Here is a 23,137-nt window from a genome sequence, read left to right as displayed (position 1 = left end):
AGCTGGCAGGAAGTCGGATGTTAATCATGTGATATCCTCGCTTAATGATTGTAACCAACACTGTTGAAACTCCTGTCCCTAACGTAATGTGTTTTATTATCAGGTAACATGATGTGTTTTATGATCATGTTGCTTAGCAATGTTCATTCCAGTCCCAATTACTTTTGTAAACTGAGGACTACATGTATATCCTCATGAGCTGCTGTATGAATACTTTAGATAACATGTTCTGAGTGGGTACAAAAATGAGTGGAATGGTATACAGTTTTCTTTTTAACTTATAAGTAGTTTTCTCCAATTTCGCACCTTGAGGATGTGTTGGAACTAAGTTTCAAACCTAACCTGTAATTGCTAAATATGTTACAATTCCTAAACATCTGGAGACTATCAATTTGGGGAGGGCTACTCTGATGTACATATAACTTTTTAAAATTCCATATGGATTCCTAAGATGAAATGATTACGGTAATAATTATGTATGTGTTTGTGGACTCTCCCAAAGGGATGGCCTTCCCTGTGGATCTCCTGGATAACTACAGTCATGAAGATCTGGAGAGTTCTGGAGAGGATTATCTATCTGAACTTAGATGTGGAGATCCAGAAAATCCAGAATATCTCTCTCTTGTTGATAATATCAAGGTGAGATTGGAATCAGCGATTTCAGGGCATGAGTCTCTTTCTTTAATGTCTCTTGGTTCAAGAATGTACTGTGTCAGCAATTCACAGATCAAAATCAGAGGTGGGTTCCTACTGGTTCGCACTGGTTCGGGTGCACCTGGTAGTGGTAAAGGGACCTGGGTTGGCAAACTGGTAGGGATAGTAGGCTGGCCACGCTCCCAAACTGGTCTCCCGCTCGCCGCTCACCACTCGTTCGCCCACCTGACGCATTCTTCGGATGGCAAGCTGACCGGAGCTGGGAAGTGGCTGGTTGGCAAAGAACCCTCTCAGCCGCCGCTTTGAGTGCCGGAGGATCAGAGGCTTCTTTTCTACCCAGCCACTGGCTGCAGGGTGCTGAAAAAGTCCTCTAGCTGGTGAGAAGAAAGCTGTGCATGGCGGCAGTGATGGAGGACTTTTCGCCGCCCTGTGGCCAGCAGTTGGATGGAAAAGAAGTCTCTTGGCATCCAGGTTCAGCATCAAACTCAGTCCCTTCACAGAGTTGCTTTTCTCCATGCCCGAGAAAGATCAGAAGGCGCAGAGCAGCACCTTTCCCATAGCCCACGATAGCCCTTCCTGTTCCCTATCTGCTTTTTAAACCCTACCTCCATGAAGGGAGCTCCAAAGGGCGCTGCCTTAAGGACACAGCCGGCATAGCCACCTAGAGGTAAGAACATGACTGCTGAGGAAAGGAGCACACACCCCCCATATGCCAGGGGGGCTCCTCCCTCCCACCTGCCTCGGCAACTCCGATTGTGCTCATGTACCCTTGCATGGAGGAGTGGAGCACGCTGAAAGTGTGGGAGGGACAATCTGGCAATTTGGTGATAAGGAGGAAAGCTCTATCCCTTCCCTGGGGAAGACCCCTGAACCCATTTTTGGGTCAAATATGGTAATGGAGAACATGTGCTTCATCAGTGATGTGGTCCTCTCAGCTTTGATTTACACAGGATTAACTCAATTGTTTGAGGTTTGTGTCAAGGCACCAAACCTCAGGCTAACCACACTGGAATGGATTTGCATTATAAATCAGCCATATATTTTAAGCTTGCATGGTATCCTAGCCCAACCCATGTGTCTTCAGACCAGTGCTGCAGAATCTCTGGGTGCCTGGACTCTTCTTAGTAGTTTTAGGTATCCTATGAATGAGCGTTGAGGCAGAAAAGGGGCTGCTTTGATGCCCTGTTCCAAATCCCACGTAGGAGACAGAATGAGTGAGGGGGAAACAGTTAAAGAAGGATCAATTTTAAGTAGCTTACGAATTCAGTTTTCTGAAATAGGTGCACTTAGCTGCCTCTTTGAGAGCCGGTGGCCTCACCGGTGCTGCTGCCAGCTGGGCAGACAAAGAGAGCGGGTTGCGGCCTTGGTCTGGCGTGAGCTGCGGGCTGGCCTGGGGAGGTGGGGAGCTGTTTGCCCGGGTGGCTTCTGCGACGGCCACGGGAGGAGTGTCTCTTCTCGCCTCTGATGGCTGGCGTACTGAGGCAGGCCAGCTGGGTTCCCCCCCCCCCAAAAAAGTGTCAAAAAGTCCCAATTTTTTTAAAAATTATAATTAAAAAAAAAAAAGTCCCAAAATTTTTCACCATCGGTTCGGTGGGCGTCGCTTGGCTGGGAGGCATGTGACTGCGTGTGCATTAGTGATGTCAAGTTGGCCACGCCCACTCAGTCACATCCCCCCACTAGCCATACCCACTAAAGCGGTGGTGAAAATTTTTGAAACCCCCCCACTGATCCAAATGAATAGAATTAACAATGATGAACTTTTTCTCTCTCTCTCAGATTCCAATTTGTTTGTCAACTGTAGGCTTTGTCCCCCTTTACGGCGGAGAAGAAAGACACAAAGTCCTTGCTTTATTTGCACCAGAGGATTCACTTGCAGGTTTCTCTTACATTTTGAATTGTAACAATGTAGCATTTTGATCTGAGTTATTATTTTTTTCAGTTCCCATGTTGTATGTTGCTTTTGATAAGAAAGTTTTAGAAATACTGTAGAAATCATGATAAAACGGGGATGCAGTTGAAACTGGGCAAAGAGCCTTTTGGTGCGAATAGCTTCTCCCTTCCAGTTTTATAATGTTTGAAAGACTTGATTCAATCATAGATTGAATCATTAAATCAGATCTGATTCAATCATTTTGAAATTACCTGTTCAATCAAGCTTTGATTTAACAGGTAATTTCAGTGAATATAAGCCTGGAATTGAAGATTTAGGGTTTTCCTGAATGTTCTCCTTGTACATGAAAAAAGTAAATCGTGTGAATCTATGGTTAATTGTGATTTGTTCTTACAAGACCAGACTGTCATTGGTTGCCATTTCGTTGCTATCATAGTACTGTCATTTTTCCTGGTGTATATACCTTTCCTTAATTTTAATTAGGGACTGATAGTTGATGAGGGCTTCCTTTGGTTCAAGTATGTACTATAGTTACTTATTCAAATAAGTAGTTTCTTTAAGTTTGATAATTTAGAAGTTGAGGTGGAACCCAATATGCTATTCTGTTCAGAAGAAGTCTCTTGCATGTAGAACCCACATATCTTTTGAAAATGAGCATATGATGGGATAACTTAGCTGGGAAGTGACTACTTCTAAAATGGGACCAATCCCAGATTTCTAAGAAATGCATGTACTGTACACGTATTAAGTATTATCATTAAGAATAACACTAATGTGAAATATAAATCTCTACAACCAATGATATTTACTAGGCATAATTAGAATTGAAAGACTGAACACATTCTTACTTTACATTCTTTTCCTCTTTGAGCTGTTGCCTTGTTTCTGGCTGATCAATGGTGGACTATCGATGATATTTTGAGAACATCATCTCCTTCTAGAGAAGGACTCCTACGGGTAAATAAAGTTGTACTTGTAGTAAAGTGTTTGATAATGAAATCTAAAGCTTAACATAAATAAAAGAAATATCTGGCTTATTCAAGTGTGGAGTCTGATTACTTTGAATAGAATTGCCTGTGTATACAGTTAAACTGTGTCAAGCATTTTGACTTGTAGTGATGAGTAGTTTATAATATGGACAATGCCTCAAATAAGGATTTATGACTGCAATTGTTTTTTATTTCTAGCATCTCTCATAATTGATCATGGTGTCTAGGGCTGCTGGGTTTTGCGGTTCAGCTGTGGGTTTATTGTTGTTTTACTGTATAATCCAAGACAACTTCACTCAAATTATTTTATTTCAATGAATTCCGAGCTCTGAAGAATTAGCATTCCTATCCCAACATTATAGGATTTATGTTTTCTTTCTAGTCACTGTATCCTCACTTTTGAGCCACTTTCAATCAAGTTCATATTATAGTAGTGCCCTACTAGGTTTTTATCCACTCCTCATTTTTATTTTATTAATAGACATGTATATCTACTTTCTCCTAAACTGTTTGAGGTGCTTTAGAAATGTAAGCAAATTAACTAATAGCTAAAACCGTAATCAAAAATAAAACCCCATTCTACTTTCATTCTTTTGGAAGTATAAATGTGGATTTTAACTATATGAGACTTCTGGCTATGTTTACTAATTCATATGTGTTTTTGTAGGCGAAATCAATTGGGGAGAGAGTGGTCCTTTATGTGCTCAACAGAATAATTTATCGTAAACAAGAAATTGAGAAAAACGAGGTCCCGTTCCTTTGCCATGGTAGCCATGATTATGCAAAAATTCTGTGGAAGAAAGGAATGGCTATTGGTTTTTATTCTATTAAACTGCCAGGTAAGACTATTCTTTCAATAAAAAAGTAATTTAATGTGAGGCAAAAAATAAGCCCATCTTTTAACGTCACTTGCAAAGAACTAGTCTATGTCCACAATTCCCTTCTATTTTTATTTTGGAAATGGCAAGGGACATTTTTACCCATTCAGTGTGACACAGACAAGAACATTCCTTACGAGCTGGTTGTGGTTATTAGTTATGATGATGGTGATTACTGCTGTTGGTGAACTGCTTATGAACCTATCCAAGAAGGTAGCATAAACTTGTAAATTTGCCTTTATAGAAATCACACAGTTCTAGGAACCTAGGAAACATCTTTATAACAACATAAAATATATGGGAAAAGGTCATCCTTCAAATTTTCTAATTCAGAAAAAAAATGTTTACATCTATCTTGATGAGTTTCATTTTATTGGCTCCAACCCAAGCTTTTACTACAGCTGTGCATTGATATAGCATTTGTCATACAATCTGACAGAGGTTTATGGAAGGTTTTGGGCTTCCATTCATTATTTTACACCCAGAGCATTGATGTCAAGCTTCTCAGCACTGTATCTGTGATTAGTCATGTTGGTTCAGATACTGAGGTATGCTGGTAGCATTATGCATATTATGAGAATATAAGTTTATTTCACTTCTCAATATGGACACTCAAAGTTGGAAATCAATAAAAAAGAAATTAGAGAAGGAAATTAAATCCTTACAGATTAAGCCAGGGTTACCTCCTCAGATCTCAAATCTACTTACCCAGATTTAAATGCAGTTGAGCGACATTGATGTCACCAAACTCTTTTGCTAATTCTTGACATCGTAAATTAAATCCTATTTAAAGTTATAGGCTCATTTCCCTGTCTTTACAGATTGCTAAGAGATAGAACAGATCACTAAGTGTCTTGGTTCCTTTATTGCTATTCTCACATGGACTTTAATCTATTTTAATTGAGGGCTTCAATGCAGACTTCCCTTTCTTCTTTCTTATTGTAAGCAGAAAAAACCCTCCTTTGTTCAGTTTAAAATTGCAATAGTTTTAACAAGGCCATGTAATGAATGTCTAAAGAACCTTGGTGAATTAGTAATGACTGCTTGTTCTCTCTCTTTCTCCCCCTCCCTCCCTCCCCCCTTCTCTTAATTTCTAAGGAAATCAGTTGCCAAGTGCAACAAATTATATGGCCTTGACAGCTCTTAGAAACTTGATATTTGGCCAGATGGCCCTCCCTTCTGCCATGACTTGCCAAACCTTGGGGGAAGGTAAAAAGCAGATGGCAAGGGATTCTTTTGTTTTAGTTGCTGATATTTGGACCTTCTTGAATAATTTCGTTCAGAATTTTTAGACAGGTTAGAGGGTGATTTGCCTATTTTTGGAATTGTATGTTCCTATTAGGAGAGAGCAGTTTTGCCTAACCTGCTCCTTTGTTACTTGCAGGCTGGATCAGTGAGGATCAATCTCCATAGTAGGCTGCTTTCATACTACTTGCTCCTTAGTTTGCCAACCCTGATTGTATTTAGGGTTGACATCTGCATTCATGTCATCAGTCTGATAAGGCCTGGTCTGTAGTAGCTATGGTAGGAATAAGAAGATAACATCCTCCTCCCCTTCCTGATTCTTGACAAAGTTTAGCGAAGACTAAGATTTTGTTCCTGTATATAAAAAGAGATTTAAAAAAACCCAAACCAGACTATGATTTCATAATGCATAATCTGATCTTTTAGCTTATTCTAATTTGAAGGATGTGAAGAGCCAGTTAAAAACTAATAGGCTCATTATGCCTACAAACTGTTATTGAATTTTGCTTCAGTTACATGCACAATAATCAGGACAGGTCCAGTGGAAAGGACAAAAGATCTCCTAATAATGATCTAAAATAATGTGATGGACTTTAAAGCAGGGTGATTGATTGCATGGCCAATACCATGGAGCCAACTATTGTTATTAAGGTTCAAAAACATATTTTAATCAGTCTTTTAAAGTTTAAAAGCTTATATGGATTTTATGCATTTTATTGTTGCCCAGAGCCCTATTTGAAAACTTATTTGAGGGAAATAAAATGCCTCAGGTATGTATGTATGTATGTAGGTAGGTATTCTGAAATGCTAATTAGAATTGGCTGTTGCGTTTGCAGGGAGCATTTGTAGTGCCTTTCTTACTCAGAGCTACCAGCTTCCTGTTCTGGACACAATGTTTGTGAGGAAGAAACATCAAAGTAAGGACTTTGGCCTTCTGATGCTGGAAGATTTTGTGGATTCTTTCACTGAAGATGCCCTTGGTTTGCGTTTCCCTCTGACATCTTTCATGCGAACTGGTAAGACCTTCAGAATGTTCACTGTTTGAAATTTAGGAATAGAGTTTGATATTCTGAATGGATATTGCATATCTCAGTTATCAGAACATATTTCTCTGCATTCTTGCTATTATCACTTATTTTAGCTTCAAGTCCATCCTCATACACGCAAGAAACAAATATCTGAGAAATTTAGGTGAGGCCTGTAATCTGAAAGAACATTTTAAAAGGATTTCCTGAGTTTTAACATCCTAGGTCCGTGATGGCAAACCTATGCCATGCATGCTGGAAGTGGCACACAGAGCCATCTCTCTGGGCACGCCAGCCATTGCCCATTGCTCTTCTGGGTTCTGGCACGCACATGCCAGCTGGTCTTCGCATGTTGTGCAGAACATGTACACCAGAAACCGGAAGACCAGTTCAGCTTTAACTGGTCTTCCAGTTTCTGGTGCTCCCCCACCTGCGTGCACGCGCTCCCATTTTGGCACTTGGTGCTGAAAAAGTTAGCCAACACTGTCCTAGGTATTGAATTGCTTATACTGAGCACTCCTTTCATTGGTATATTAGGCAAGGCAAACATTTAGCAGTCCAAGAGCTATATGTGGCTTTTGAAACGGTTCTACGCAACTAGGATAGGTGTACTGTATGTACCTGTTCTCTACAAACTGCAAAGTGCTCTTGTGCTTCTGTTTGTGACACGATTATGTGTTTTCAATGCTCCATTTAAAGCAAATGGTAAAATAAAAGTGTTGCCATATTTGGGGGGAGAGAGTGGGAAGCTTGTAAAATAAAATAAAAACAAATCTGGATGGTTTACTGAATGAGTTCTATTTATCTTGCTCTCAGCTTGCCAGAAGTACTTTGAAAGGTATCCAGGGGATCGTGACCTTCTGTGGGAAATTGAAGGCATAGGCCACTGGCACCAGCGAACACCTATTGCTACTGTTTTGCAGAGAGAAAGTTTACAACTCAAAGGTAGGAGGTATTAACATATAATGCAATTAGGCAAAAATAGAGACTGAGAATTTTCACTAGCCTGTGAGTGTTTTCCCGAGGTTCTGGAAAGGTATCTGGTTTTTAAGATCAGCAAAAAGAAACTTCCTTACAAACCAAGTTGTGGAACTGAAGGAAGATTGTTTGGGGCAAGGGAACCAGAGTAGATTCGTAGGTGGAAGATTATTGTGCTACCATAAAAAGTCTCAGCTTCCAGGTCTACGACAACTTGCTGTGGCTAACTCACAATGGGACAACTTGCCTCGGGAACCCACAGTGAGTTGCACTGCAACTCCAGTGAATTGTTCTGTAGAGAATTGTCCCATGGCAAGGGACCATGGCGAATTGTCCAATGGTGGGTTTCAATTTATTTTACTACCGATTTCCCGCATGTGCGTGCACTTGCGGGACAGTTGTGCATGCGCAGAAGCGTCCGGGCGTCCGGCCGTAGCCTCCCACTGCTGCCATTACCGGTTCACCCGATCTGGGGCAAACCGGCAGAAATCCACCTCTGGAGTTGTCCCATTCTGGCCCTCCACATGGACTCAGAGTTCTGTGCCTGTAAGGACTATTGTACACCTTTGTGTAGTTGACCAAATGGGGGTTTCTGTAATGGTTCTAGTGGAAAAGTAAATAGGGCCTACTCTTTTGGTATTCTTAAGTCTGCCCACAGAAAAAGGCAGAAAATAGTATCAACATATATGGGGGGATAATATTTTGTAATGGTTGCATTTTTATTTGTTTTCCCCTATGAACAAGAAGCCTTGCAAATAGAAGCGAACACTTCCCAGAATGAGGAACGGTTTCTGCACTCTTCCACAGATAACAGCCCATCGCATGAACAGGCAGTTGACCCCAGTGAAGCACACTTAAGTGTAGGTATAAAATAGCTTCCTTTTAATTATTTAGTACCCGCTCTGTGATCTATATGTATGCCTATGATTTTGTTAAATTTGCCTTTTCAAAATTCTTAATGTTTTTACTGAAGTAGAAAAATGGGAAACCTCTTACAATATCCAATTTAACTTGCATTGCTTTGTCCACTCCCGAGAGTTTATAATATTCTTGTGTAAATAAAGTATACATTTGGAATTAGACTTGAAGCAGTCATGTTTAGTGCTGCTTCTTTTTACGGGCTACAAAGAAAGCCTCAGATTGTGGTAAGCAGTGTTCTGACCTAGGCTTACCCAGCAGCACAAAGCCGAGTCCGAGTCCCGATAAACCCCTTTTATTTAAGTTACAGTGAATTCCTCTCCAGCAAAGCCCCGACTATTCAAAATAGTTCATAATTAACGACCTTTATCAGGCTTGGACAGTGGCCAGGCTTATATCTTTCAGACTCTGCAATACTTGGCAAGAATGCAGGAATGAACAAATTGTCTCCTGCAAATACCCCTCCCCTTTTGGTCCTCTTTTATTCCCTATGGGAGGGGCCATTCACTGTCCACTTGTGGCTTTACTCCCAAGTTGACCCTTATTCCTTAGCTGTTCCCTCATCTGGCAACTCTGCGTATGCACACACTGGGAACAGGCTCCAGTGGTTCATCTGCCTCACTGATGCCTACCTCCAAAGGCAGCTGATAACTGTCAGACGGCCCTGGCTCAATCTCTGCTTCTGACGCAGAGTATTCCTCAGAGCCTTCCCCAGACTCCAGGACTGGCCCGTGTTCCTCCCCAACTTCCTCACTGTCTGAATCTGCCACCAGCTCCGCTGGCCGTTTGCGGGCCACAATAAGCCAGCAGAAAAAGGCAGAAGACAATTGAAAGTGTATCCTGACTTTAATCAGGTTTCAGCAGTGTGTGACATTTCTCCAAATTAAACTGTCAAAAATCATTCGGAAATTGTAATTTTATAGGTGTGATTTTTCAATTTTTAGCAGTAAAAATGAGATCAAAGTTTTAATTCTCCCCACCATTGAAATCTATAAAAACCATACAGGAAAAAAGATTGAACCTCATTTAGCTATATTAACAATGTTTTCCTAATAGATTATCTCGGGCTGTACAGATGAGGGTTTTGGTGGAATATAGTTTTAAACATTTTGAATTTCTCCTTCAGTTCTCTCATATATGTTAAATTTCCAAGGTTTTTTAAAAACTTTTTCTTCTCTCTTTAAATTCCATATTCATTTTAACTTTTTATATTGATGTTTTGTTTAATAAAGTAAAAATCAGTATGGATATGTAACTGAATGAATGGAAGAAATCTTTAGTAATGGTTTACTTTAAAGAGTTTTGGGTTTATGTTATGGATTTATAAACTGATGGTAACTCTTCCTGTTTTTAGGTTGATGTCCATACAAATAAAGATGGCTTTGATGTATACGAAGGTACCTCTGAAGGTAAAAAATGCAGTATTGCATCTTTTTTGGAAAATATTCTTCGTCTATTATTCACTTTGTTCATGAATGCCTATGATTAGAGGAAGTACTTCAAAAGGAAACTTATTAATTGAGGAGCCCTCAATTATTTGTGTGTGTTTTATAAAATATTCATTTATCTTTTCCCTACTCCCAAACTCCACAATTTGGGTTCGTTCTCCCTCTCTCTACACACACACACACACACACACACACACACATACACACACACACACACACACACACAAAGAAACACAAATTTATTTAGATTCTATAACTGCAGAAAACTTCAGAATATGGATGGAAAAATTCAAACCAATAGTAAGGTTCCATGTCATTGCTATAAGGCTGGAGACAGCTGGACTGTGAATAGCTCCTAGTCATTAGTAACACATTGTTAAAGCAATTATATATTTTGAATTTGTCATATATTTTGGTATTATTTGTATACAAAATTAAGTTTTGAGGTGGTTTTTTCTTCTCCAGAACTTGTTCCTACTCGATCACGAAGCAATCATCTGAAACGTCCAAAGTTGGGGAAAAGAATGCAAGAACCCGAAGTTTCTGAAACTGAAGATGTAAATACTTCTCAAACATCAGGAAACAGGTAGTATGTGATTCAATACAAGTACAAATGAAAAAATATCTGAATAGGCCTTATACATATTTGACCAGAAAGACAGTATGTCATTTCACACTGAATAATATATATTTATTACTGTTAATCTGTGAAATTCAGGAACTGACTGTAAAACTGCATGAAACCTAGCATCAGTAGCAGGGCAATACCTTTTATCAAGTTCAATCAAAGTAATAAAAAACAGTCTTGCAAGTTTTAAAGTTCTCCAGAAATCTTCACCAGGAAAGATGTTACAAAGAGCTCAGGATTGGTAAGAATAAAAGAAAGTTTAAATATTAGATGTGATATTTCACCTGTGATGACTATAAGTCATAACCCATCCCAAGTTGAGGATGGAAGACATTAGGTAGGTATTGTCAGTGTTGTGTTGCAAAATAGCTTTTTTGGATTTCCTGATCTCCAAATAATTTGTTCCCAGTATTTTTCCTGTGTGCTTGAATAACCCAGCAGATCTGAAGGTGCCAACAATTGTTCTTTGCCAGTAAATAATATATGTAACTTAATATAGTCCTAAAAATCACATTGTGTGCATTTCAGTATTGCTCAGTTGCTGTTGGCTGTTTTATATGTATATTTATTGTTTCGCCTGTTGCATAGATTGGATCCTAGTACTCATGTATCTGAACATTCAGAAGAATTGATAGATGAGATGGAAGAAAAAGTAATGGACAGGGAGCAGGAAAAGTTAGTGGAGAATTCAAAACAATCAGTCCAAGAAACACTCCAGCAGTGTATTCCATCAGAGAAGCAAGATGATAGAGAGGTACGATGATATCTTTAAAAGTACAGATTATTTATTACTAGTATTTTTAATCTTCCCTCTGTGACAGCTGTATTCCATAAGATCACACACCATTGCTCATGTGATTTTTTTTTTTAGGAAACAGATATAGAGCCAATTAATGGGGAGATAATGGAAAATGCTATCAAGGTATCAATAGTGACTGAAGGATCAACAACAAATGAAGTTCTGGATGGGGAGTCAAAGTTACAATCAGACAGTTCAGAAGAAACAACTTTAACTCTACTTGTCCCACTAATCCTTGATTCTTCAGGGAAATCCACTGAAGACAGTGATGACAATATTTCAGATAAGGTGAGGGAATGTTAAAACTATATTTTCAGACTATTTTACACCGGGCCTTTAATTTAATAGCTTTTAATACCAGGCAATGGATTTTATTTTGTTCTTCCAATACTTTGAATTTTAAGTTCTTATTTAAGTTGCAGTATTTTTTTTGGGGGGGGAGTATCTTTATTACTGTTTTCCTTGTCTCTCTTCACTTTTCTTGTTGTAGTTATTTCATGTGTGTTTCTTCTTATGTATTCATTTTAAACGTTGCAGTATGTTGAATGGAAGTTCATTTGGAAAATGTCCTGCTTTAACAAATGAAACAGTGTTTGCATTTCAGTTTACCCAACATGTAACAATTCCATTTGAAAACGACTGCTTCTGTCCATCTCTGCTTCTTCATGCATGCTGGCTTTTATATGGAGACTTCATACTTGTGTCATCTTTACTATTACCTGATTTTTCAGGTCATCTAAAAGTGAACATTTTAGATAACATATTTTAATAGAAATCTATGCCAGAAGCATTGTGAGAATGAATAAAGTAAAGAAGTATTCTTTGGATTAAAAGCAACATCTATGATATAACATTTCTTAAGAGTTTTGTACGTAATATTTGACTTACAGTGGTGCTTCCTTCCTTCCTAAGGTAGAGAATTTCGCAGATTCTGAGCTGCCAGCAGAAGAGGAGCAGGTTACACAAAGGAAAAGAGGAAATGCCGATCCTGTTTCAGCAGCAGAAAAAGAATCTTCTAATAACGGTCTTTCAAACTCAGTAGCAGGTGAAGCTCCAGAAGATGCCATTTCTGAAAATGTCTCTCCCAACACAACCTCTTCCTTGGAAGAGCAAAGCGAAGAGGGCGGATCGGACTCACCAGAAGCCCCCATTAATCTGGGTCAGGGGGCTCTGATGATGGTGGAATTGGAGGACATCTCTTACCAACAACATTCTGAGGGACAAAAGAACCAAATGGATGAACAGTCTGAAGAGTCAGCTGAACGAGTGTCTGAGAGAGCTGCTGACAGCAGTTCAGAAGAAGCAGAAATTGAGGTGCCTGTAGTAGACAGGCGGACCTTACGAAGAAAGGCTAAAGGATACAAAGGCCCACCTAAGAAAAAAGGAAAACTAATTTGAACAGAATTGTGGTCAATCTAAGTGGGAATGATTGCTATTTTCATTGTGTTACTTTCTTCACAGAAAAAGCTGTAAAATTACACACCACTTTAGGATACACATGTGTTTAAATACTGGAATCATTCCCAGTTTTTTATAGTCTGTTACTTATTTTGTTGTTTAACCACTACATAAAAGGAACCGAATTGACATGGAAGTAAATGTCTACTTTTGCTAAACAATAATCATAAAGACACCAGAAGTTAAAATGGGGACGGTAACTATAAACCATTTATTTTGGAGATGTTGAAAGTCCAAACAGATGCAATTGTATTGTTAAGCTGCCTCAGGTGGTTATTTGAACTTCCTCGTGTACAATAACACATAATTTGTGAGGTGTCAGGCATTTTCTTCATCCTGAAATGGTTACGGTAATTGCACACCTTGATGCTTTTTCAAGCTTATCAGGGATAGGTATATATAATTACAGTTTTCCCCCCCAAATCCTTTTACTGTTATTTTGTAGTAAATTTACAAGCCTGTTTTAAACAGAAATATAAAATACTTGATATTATTTGTGCTAGTTTAAAATACCCTTCAACTTTTCTATGGATACTATTTACCCACGTTAAAAAAAAACCAAGATTATATGATCCTAGCTAAACCTGAATCTTAAAATTTGTATTGAAGTACTCCTGATTATTTTGCCAGTGAATAAACCTAATATATACATAGTAAAGTGAACTCTTTCAGAGTAATTGTAGATTAGACCATCATAAAAACTTACGGTTATCGTTTTCAAAGTATTAGCAGTTGGACAGATTCAGTTGTTGGTTTGACGCATATTCAGTCTTTAGTTTCAGTATATGCTAGTAAAAATATTCATTTGAAAATATGTCAAAGTGTTCATTTTACTCTCTTCAGAATTGGTCTGCTGTGACTCCTAGCTGTATAAGTTCTCAGGCTTCTCAGTAATAGATCAGCTGATTGCTTTTTTAAAAAAATAACTCATCTTGACGTAGAGATGCTGGGTTTTTGTTTTTATTTTAAAGGGTGTCATGAGAAGTTTTGGCTTTGAGGTTTATGGAATTGCCACGTTGTTTGGATTTTCAGCAAGATACACATTTTTTTACCAGTGTACATTTTGTATATCATGTATTAGAATTTGTGCAGAAATCTTGGTTCTAATTTAAACACTTTCTATGAAGCGCATAAAGAAGCTTGTATCTTGTACTCCCCCCCCTTTTTTGGGGGGGGGATAAAATAAGACATTTTGACAATTTAAGATTAGGGCAGTTTTTTTGCTACTTAGTGCTGAGTTTTTCGAGATGGACAAGGTTAGATAACAGTTTTTGAAAGGAACCATAGCTATGTTAGTTGTATTGAGGCAGATAAGGGGCCAAGGGGCTTGATAATTCTCTTCTGTAAAACAAAACAATATTTTGTGAAGTGGTTAAGTGTGTATTTCTATTATGGCTTCTGGATTGATGGTGATTTAATACTATACTAAATGTGTTTTAAATCAGTGTTTTTCCCAAATCATAAATTTGACTTGTACATTTAAATATAAAAATATTCTCAATCTGTAAATTCAATTGGGTCTATATAACATTTAATTGCAAAGTTACTTCTTTCATGAGAGCTGACCTTAACTTTTTTAGGATATTCAGTTATAAAATCTTAAGGAAAGGTCATTTTGACATCTGTGGTCACCCCAGAAAATTTTTTCATTGTTTTGTCTATAAACCAAAAGATATTTTCCCTTGTATGCACAAGTAAAAAAAACTTTCTGCAGAAAGCAACCGACTAGCTGAAATTATTCAAAAATCTCTCTTGGAACACATTTTGTTTATAAAAATGTGCAATGCCCGTGGCAAGGTCTGGAAGAATTAAATTCAATTCTGATTTGTTATGATAGCAAATATTTATATGTATTATGTAACAAAAACTTGTCCCCCCCCCCACTGGAATTAAGTAACCTTGCTTCAGTAATATGCTATTGGTGTCTTATCAACTATCGTCTTGTAACTTTTTTACATTGCAGCAGTTATTGAAGTAAAACACTTAAATTATGCTGAGAAATTAGTTAAAAACAAATTTGTAAAGCGAAATTAAAATGTGCAGCTTCACAAAGGAACATGTTCTCAAAAGGATTATTATATTGTTTAGCTTAAATAGGTGAAAATGATTATTGGGCCTGCAAAGAACAAAAGACCTGGTTTTGAAAAAAGTTCATAGCAGAAGTGAAAAAGATACTGTACAAAATTAAAAAGCAGTATTATTCATCTGTTTTTAGTTTTATAAAGTAGTGTGTGAACTCAACTTTGTTTTTAACTGTAGTTTTCTAGGATCTCATCATTTATTCAGGTTCTTACTGCTTCCAGTGTCGAGGTGTATTTTACATTTCATGCACATATTATTTTCAGGTATGATTTCATGAACTGTTTTACTGTACCTATTGCATGAAGTATGTAGAAATCTCTTCTACATAAATTTAATAAAATGTTTACCTTTTAGCTCAATAGAAATGTTGTGGTTTATTTTTGTTTATGCACATCACTTAGTCATGAAATTGTAATGCAGTGTAAACTTGCAGTACCACATTCATTTTTCATCATCATTACAGCCTCTGCTTTTAAGGAAATTATCTGAAGAGTAGTATTGTTGCAGGGTCAAATGTGGGTCGGTCACTGGGACCAGAGGTTTTTCTTGAAATGGGTTCCAAACCTCTGGTCCTAGTGACTGATCTTCATTGGATCCTGCAACATTAACCTGGGACACACGTGCTTGCCTTCATTCATGAGTTGTATTGTTGATAAAACATTTTAATACAATTCTTTCTTAAATTAATATGTTGTTTCTCCCTTATACTGTGTATTGTTTCTAATTGGTTAAACTTACATTTGTAATTTTCTTATAGTACTTACTAGCTTGAAAAATTCCTTTCTTTAGTCAGGATGGATGAGCATTTATCCAGACATCCATGGCCCAATATAACTTGATGGAACCTAACTAGACATGGTAGGTCAATAGAAAAAGAGATCAGTGATAAGATTTTTACATTGTAGCTGGGAAATCTGATCCCTTAGGTTCAATAAAAACTTTGCTCCACCAAGTTTTGAATGACTGAGATATTATATGCAGCAAAAGTCTACCCATAATACAACATTTGAAATGTGTGGCAAGTAGAAAAGCAGTAGAAAAGAGAACCCTAGTCTCTTGATCACAAAATGTAATTAATATAATGTAATGTGTTGTTATACATACTGGGCATGAAAAAGGGTTAAGATTGGTTGCAGTAACATTACTGGTAGAAATGCAGTTCAATAATTGGCCTACTAATCTGTGTTATTAATATTCCAGGCTTTTGATCTTAACCTATCCAATCTTGAGTAGGTCAACCCTCCTTGTATTCTGAAGATTTGGGAAACTGCAACGGTGATAGGATTACACTAATCCCAGATTACAGAGGAAAGGGCAATAAGATAACCACATTTGCTCTTGGAGGGAGTTCTGATTCTACATTGATAGCAGCAAACATAGTAACTTCAGAGCTTCATTAACATTTGACTATATATAAGAAAAAAACACTTCAACTAAAAATCTTAGAATGTGAAGATGGTATGCACTAGGGGCTAATACAGGAAATGTTTTAATATAAAATGAGGTTACAGTTCAGTCACCCACACATTCCCAGGTTAAGAATTTTTTGCATGCCTTGATAATTTTCACTGAAACTAATGATCTCCAATATACTATGAATATGCTTTCTCACTACAAAGATGCTCCTTGATATTTAGCAAGCTGGAATATTCTTAAATTTCAACTTGTGTTCTATGTATGTGAAATCTGGCACAGAAAATTAGTTTCGGCTATTACTTGTCCATACGTACCCTCCTTTCTTAATACTGGAAAAACTGACAGTAAAGGATGTTACTATATGCAAGAAACAAGAAATACAGATATTCTGTTTTCTAAGATAAGTTCAGGTTTTGGAAGTCTATTTAAAATACTAATCAAGACATTTAATTATTTTATTTTTGATAATATCTGGAGAAAAGTCAGTCCTGCAAGAGTCCTTTATCTTCAGATATGGCTGTTCTGAAATAAATTCTTTTATCCGAAGTCTGCAAAGGCACTTGTATGCGTGAAGAGATTGCAAATCCATAGTGCAGTGTCACTATACAAGTAAAACTGCGTTAATGCACCCGTCATTTTCTGGATTATTGGTTACCTGTGCATATTTTCCTGAAAAGAAAACAAGTTTTATTGAAACTAAATATTTATAATGGCAGATTCTTAATAACCCAGTCTACTACTGCAGTACAGTTTTTAAAAAAAGCATCCCTGGCATAGCTGGCATTTGAATGCATCATGACAAAACAACTCTTCTTAAGGAGTCAGAGGAAAAGAGAATAATGGGCCTTTTATTTTTCCCAACTGAAAAGTTACTCTGTGAGACTAGACAAACCAACCTTAACATTTGTTACAGTAAAGTTGCATAATGTAACTTTTGAATGAACTGCATAATTGGTATACAACTGAAGAAGCATTGGTATACAACTGAAATTAATGAGATTTTTTTTTCTCTTCATAAGATAGCTTTGAACTGCTGGGAAAATGTAGACAAAAGTCATCTGATTATCAAGATCCAAGCAAATTGTGATTAAAAAAAAATCTTGCTAAGCAAGAAATACTTATTTACTTAGATTTGTGTGCCATCTGTCTCATTTAGAGGTGATTAGATATTCTGTAGTTTTCATCCTGAAAAACCTGCAATTTCATAGGAGTATAACATAATATCTAATTGCTTAAATGCTTCTTTTATTAGCATTAGTAGGAGCCTCTGTGGTACAATGGTTAGAATGCAGTTCAGAGGCTAACACTGCCCACAGCAAGGACTTCCAATTCAGATTAGCTCAAGATTTTCTCAGCCTTTCATCCTTCTGAGGTCAGTAAAACCAGGACCCAGATTGTTGGGAGCAATATGCAAATAATGTTTACATTCGGCAACCAGCCAGCAGCAAGGCCAACAAGCAGGGCGCGGAGAACCTGGGTCATTGTGGCCACAGGCAAGCAGGTGGTGGGACGGAGAGGGTGGGGCCAGGGGACTTGCTGCCTCCTGCACCTGAAAAATAATAAGACCTCCCCGAAAATAAGGGCAAGCCCTTATTTCAGGGGGTCAATAACACCCTGTCTTATTTTCAGGGAAACATGGTATATAAGCCTACATTCTACTGCTATTAATTCTTATTACTTAAAAATAGTATTTGGTTACTTACCCCAGATAACTTTGCCGCCCTGGGTGACGAGACCAAGCTCACTCACGTTCACCTCGATTACTGTACCTCTTGTGATTACTCCCAAAGAAGTATAGAGAGGAGAAGAAGGATTCTTTTTTACACCAAGAATAGGTAGGCAAAATGTAGCTTTAAGTTCTGGATGTGTTACATGGGCCTTCTTAAATCGCAAACCCTATTATTCAACAAAACGAATAAAATTCTCGATAAGTAACATTATTCCAACTAACACATGCAATTATTTTTAATCCCAATCCTACTTCGTTTTAAACCCAGAAAAGTTAGCAGCTGTTTTTTGAGCTTTCATGACTCTGATTCCCACCAGGTTGGTGGACTACAATTGTGACCAGTTCCAGGTGGTTTGTCCTCTTTTTTTGATTGCTAAATGTACCACTATCTGTGCATTTCTCATTTATTTTATTTATTTAATTCATTGGCTTCCCATTTTGGGGGCTTACAATATTGAAAAGGCAAAACTATAGAAAATGTATAGACACTATAAATTGAATACTATAAAAATGTAAATATTGAGCTTTAACTAAAAGATCGGCATGGAGGGATTAGGCTAAGCAGGATGGGAGGTGGGTTCTATTATTCATCTATCAACCACCCCAATGTAAAACCCCTGCATTGAAGCTCTAAGTCAATTGGCAGAACCAGGTCTTTAAGCTCTTGTGGAAAATGAGGAGGGCTGCCATTCTGGGTGGCAAGATATTTCAAAGGGCAGATCCAATAGCAGAGAAGGCTCTTCTCCTGGGCCCCGCCAGCCAGAATATCTGGCCGATGGGACCCACAGCATGCTTCCTCTGCTGACGTGGGTGGGGCATCTTTACTGAAGATTGAACATGAAAAAGCAGATTAACTATTAACCAACTACAAAAAAAATGATTTACCATTGGTCGAATGAAGCGCTCGTATTTTGGAGGTTTCCTGGTGAAGCCGTCCCCTACGAAACACACTTTGGTAACCATTCTTTTCCAAGCCTTCTTCTTTCGTTTTCCTGTACGAATCACTTTGAGCACTTCTGTTTCTCCCTGGGCCCGGACTTTGGGCACAGGAACCTCCCATTTCCCCTAAAAATAAGGAATTTGTAGCATTAGGCAGCAATTGATAGAAAAGGACACACATACAATATATTGCTTCAATAGTTTTGTAACATACTAGTTTGACACAATAACAGAATGATTGTATCTGCATCACAAGCCATAAAGGAAATGAATAGACCCGTAATGGCATACCTATGATACACATGCCGGAAGTGGCAATAAGAGCCATCTCTCTGGGAACGTCAACTGTTATCATTTGCTCTTCCAGATTCTGGCAGCACATGCATGCTGGCCAGCTGGTCTTTCGGAAGCACCGGAAACCAGAAGATCAGGTGATTGGCATGCATGCGCACATCAGAAACCCAGCTTCCCGGCATGCACATGGGCAACGGGGAGCTGCTCTTCTGGTTTCTGGTGCTCCTGTGCGTGCGTGCTGGGGAGCTGCTCTTCCGGTTTCCGGCACTCTACTGCACACGTGCATGTGCTCCTGTTTCAGCACTTAGTGCCGAAAAGATTCGCCAACACTGGTATAGATAGTGTTCCAAACATTGAGGCTATTGCTAATGGTTTGTTTGATTATAAGCTTTATGTCCCTTTCAGGTTTAACTATTAAACAGTGCTACTTGAAAGAACAGCCCACTGGGACTTGAATCACAGTTGGTCCTATTTCCTTCTGGGCTGTAACATATACACTGTGAGCAGAAATAATAAGCTTATAGTCAAAGTAATCCAACTAAGAACCATCTATTGAACAGATTGGGATATCATGAAAAAATGATATATTTATCTGATTCATTGTATTTACTACATATTTTATTTTTACTTAATTATTTTCTTTTTATCTATGTGACCCTGGAATTAGAAACTGTACTTTCTTTTCTTCGAAAGGGTTATTAAATAATAATCATCTACTACTACTACTACTACTACTACTACTACTACTACTACTACTACTACAGTTGGATTTTATCTGTGGTTTGATTATATAGACAACTCTTATTTGGTCTTCCTATCAAGAGAATGGAAAATTGTATCAAAATAAGCTTTTCAACAGGCAGAGGAAATCTTCCAATACTCAGGATGACATAAAATTCCTGTCATTTATACTGGAGAGAGGAGCAATAGGAATGTATATTAAATATTATACTGCACTTTTGTAAAAGGCAGAAATAGCTATATCTTCCCACAAAGAGATACAAAAAAAAAACACAAGTATTTCTTCCCAGCAAAGGCTAATTCCTTGTTTTCTAGCCATTTCCTGTACACACATTTAATTTTGCTTTATATAAGTTAACAGATGTTTTAAAAAGCTATTTCAAAGTTGAAGATATAAAATTACTAAGTAAATTAAAACATTTATTTAGACTGTTGGACAAATCCAGTAACTCCCCATCATATGTGCATACTAGAATGCCATTATTTTGCAAATCAGTATTTTAAAGCAAAAGCAGATGTTCTGCCAAATGATATTAATTTAGGCATATGCATGACTTACAGCTTTTTCTTTTCTTTTTTGTTTGATCATGTTGGAAAGAACTTTTGCTCGAGACTGGCTCTCCCTGTCCAGCAGGTATGCTGGTACAGCACCTTCTGGGGTCTTGTCTTCATTCTTCTGCTTGGTATTTCTCTTCTCATGCATTTTAATACTAGATAAGATAGATACAACAAGGTGCTTTTCAGATTTTTTCAAAATTAATCTAGCATTAAATCAGCAACACTGCCATATGAAAATAGTTTTAGTAAGAGAGATCTTAAATTGCTTCCAAAGCTTTTACAATAGATATAATATAATATGGAATCATAGGCAAAATATGCAAAATTACTGCCAACTGTAACATGAAGCACATTTCCTAAATAAGTGCCTTAAGAAAATTATATTGTCATTGTATCTAATGTTTGAGCAATGGATATACACAAAAATAATCAGCATACTTTCTAATAAGTCTAGATCGCAGCAGTACAATTTATTCTATCAAAGTCCTTAATTTTATAATAAAAGTTGTCTCACGTCTTTTTCATCTGTATTTTCTCCGCATGGCGCTGTTTATGATACAGTTTAGCTTTTAATCCTATCATTTTCTTGGCTTTCTTTGAACGCTCATGAGCCTCACGTCCTTCTTTCTTCCTTTTCTTCTCATGGTAATCCAAGCGGTAGCCATATCGCTTCCGATGTAACTCTATATATTCGTTTTGTGGCTGTGAATTAGAGAAAAGTTTAGAAATTAAACTGTTAAAATTATACCCATCACTTTTTCAGTGTCTGTATTTACACAAAAAATATTTTTGTGGTATTCTTATCAGCAGATTATTATCTGAAACTAAACATATTGTCACTCATATTTAGTCTCCAAGTAATTACACATCAATCTTCCACTAAGTAACAAATTTAAATCTATTTTAAAAAACCACTTTAAAATACCCTCAGCATCCATTTTTATTTTCACAGTTTTCATTCTGGCTATTTTAAGCAAATAGGAGCAAAAATACTTCAAAGTGAAACTGTAACATGAAACATTTGATTAAAAAATTATCGAATAATCAAGTTCTATCACTAGATACATGAAAAATATTTTATGGTATGGCAAGTGTTAATTAGCTAATAGCAGCTGTCTGTATTCGGCTGAAGCTTCTTAACAAATTTGACTACAGTATCATTTTGCATTTTTTCCCAGTTTGTAATGCATTATGCAATTAATGATGCAAACTTTAATTCATAAAAGCATACAATTTCTGCACAAATATGAAACCCAGCCCAGGAGAGATACACATATATACAAAAACCAATAGATTATTTCTAATCAGAAATGTAGGAATCTGCAATCTACTAGATGATACTGAACACCCCCTGTTATCCTTCACCACAGCCCATTACTGACAGCCAGGTTTGATGGAAATGGTAGTTTCACAATTAAAAAGTTACTGACTGCCTAAGCAAGCAACTTGTGCTGTAAAATGATGTTTGTTGGTGTAATGTTGAACTAAAATGCAATACAGAATGCAAGATTACCCAGATGCAAATCTATTGGGAGATCAATAGAGATTAGGTATGGCTGCAGCAATGCACACGAGACTGAAGTCTGAGCTACCAGCCTGATTATAAACGACGAACCAAGGTAGATAAAAATCTATGATTTTTTTAAAAAAAAATAAAATAAAATATGGGATTTTTTCGATTTTTATCAAATTTATTTTAATAAAATATTTTTGGAGTAAAAAATCTATCTAAAGATAGTTTTCTGTTTAAGATACATTAATAATTTAGTTTATTCAGCATGAAATGGAGCTTAGTTATGTAGCATGAGGCTGTATATTCTGCAATATTAGGACTGTTGTTCAGTCAGAGGGTCAGAGGAAGAGCTGCTGCGGAACAGAGGTGACAGTTGCGCTTTAAAAATTACGATTTAAATCGAGTTGATTTAAATCAAGCCTTTTTACTAGTGATTTAAATCATGATTTAATACTGGATTTAAATCAAAGCCAACCTGCGACGGACAATAAGCGGGGATTCCCGGGGACCTACTTCTCCTCTTTCTCTTGGTCCTCCGCAAGGCAGCTCAGATTTTAACAGATGAACAGAGTTGGAAGATGTCTTAGAGGTCATCTAGTCCAACCCCCTCCCCCCGCTCAAGCAGGAGACCCTACACCACTTCTCTTCTACACCAGTCTCTTCTTGAAAGCCTCAAGTGATGAAGCCCCCACAACTTCCGAAGGCGACTTCGGTTCCATGTCCCTCTAAAGACTCCCCTCATCCCCATTCCGTTCAAAGAACCCACCGCCAGTCAATCACCTCCACTCACCATTGTAGGTCGGTGCCCGAAGCCCAAGCAGAGGCCGGCAAAGAACCACCTTCCTTTCGATCCCGAAAGAAAAAGGAAGAGCGGCGGTCAAACAAGTCCGGGTAGATCCCCAGTTCCACTTTCACCTCGTTCCGTCGACAAGAGAAGGAGCTCCGGTGTTGTTT

At 37.7% G+C, this 23,137-nt stretch overlaps 2 protein-coding genes across 2 annotated transcripts; one reads left to right on the top strand and one right to left on the bottom strand.

Moving 5' to 3' along the window:
* The first annotated feature begins 504 nt into the window (after positions 1–504).
* FAM169A (family with sequence similarity 169 member A) lies at positions 505–16,779 on the top strand. Its single transcript, XM_032212706.1, has 12 exons — positions 505–639; positions 2,431–2,530; positions 3,417–3,502; positions 4,202–4,373; positions 6,494–6,673; positions 7,499–7,627; positions 8,405–8,520; positions 9,933–9,987; positions 10,492–10,612; positions 11,243–11,408; positions 11,526–11,741; positions 12,366–16,779. The coding sequence occupies exons 1-12, from the start codon at positions 505–507 to the stop codon at positions 12,849–12,851; spliced, it is 1,962 nt and encodes a 653-aa protein (XP_032068597.1). The 3' UTR covers positions 12,852–16,779.
* A 71-nt stretch (positions 16,780–16,850) lies between these two features.
* On the bottom strand, positions 16,851–23,070 carry NSA2 (NSA2 ribosome biogenesis factor). The gene is made up of 6 exons (XM_032212707.1): positions 22,974–23,070; positions 21,185–21,372; positions 20,672–20,822; positions 19,024–19,203; positions 18,113–18,305; positions 16,851–17,078 (listed from the first exon to the last, which is right to left on the bottom strand). The coding sequence occupies exons 1-6, from the start codon at positions 22,974–22,976 to the stop codon at positions 17,011–17,013; spliced, it is 783 nt and encodes a 260-aa protein (XP_032068598.1). The 5' UTR covers positions 22,977–23,070; the 3' UTR covers positions 16,851–17,010.
* Between the last annotated feature and the right edge of the window lie 67 nt (positions 23,071–23,137).

The sequence above is a fragment of the Thamnophis elegans genome, chromosome 3, assembly GCF_009769535.1.
Source record: "Thamnophis elegans isolate rThaEle1 chromosome 3, rThaEle1.pri, whole genome shotgun sequence".
NCBI classification, from domain to species: Eukaryota; Metazoa; Chordata; class Lepidosauria; order Squamata; family Colubridae; genus Thamnophis; species Thamnophis elegans.
This window is presented reverse-complemented; position numbering and strand designations above follow the sequence as displayed.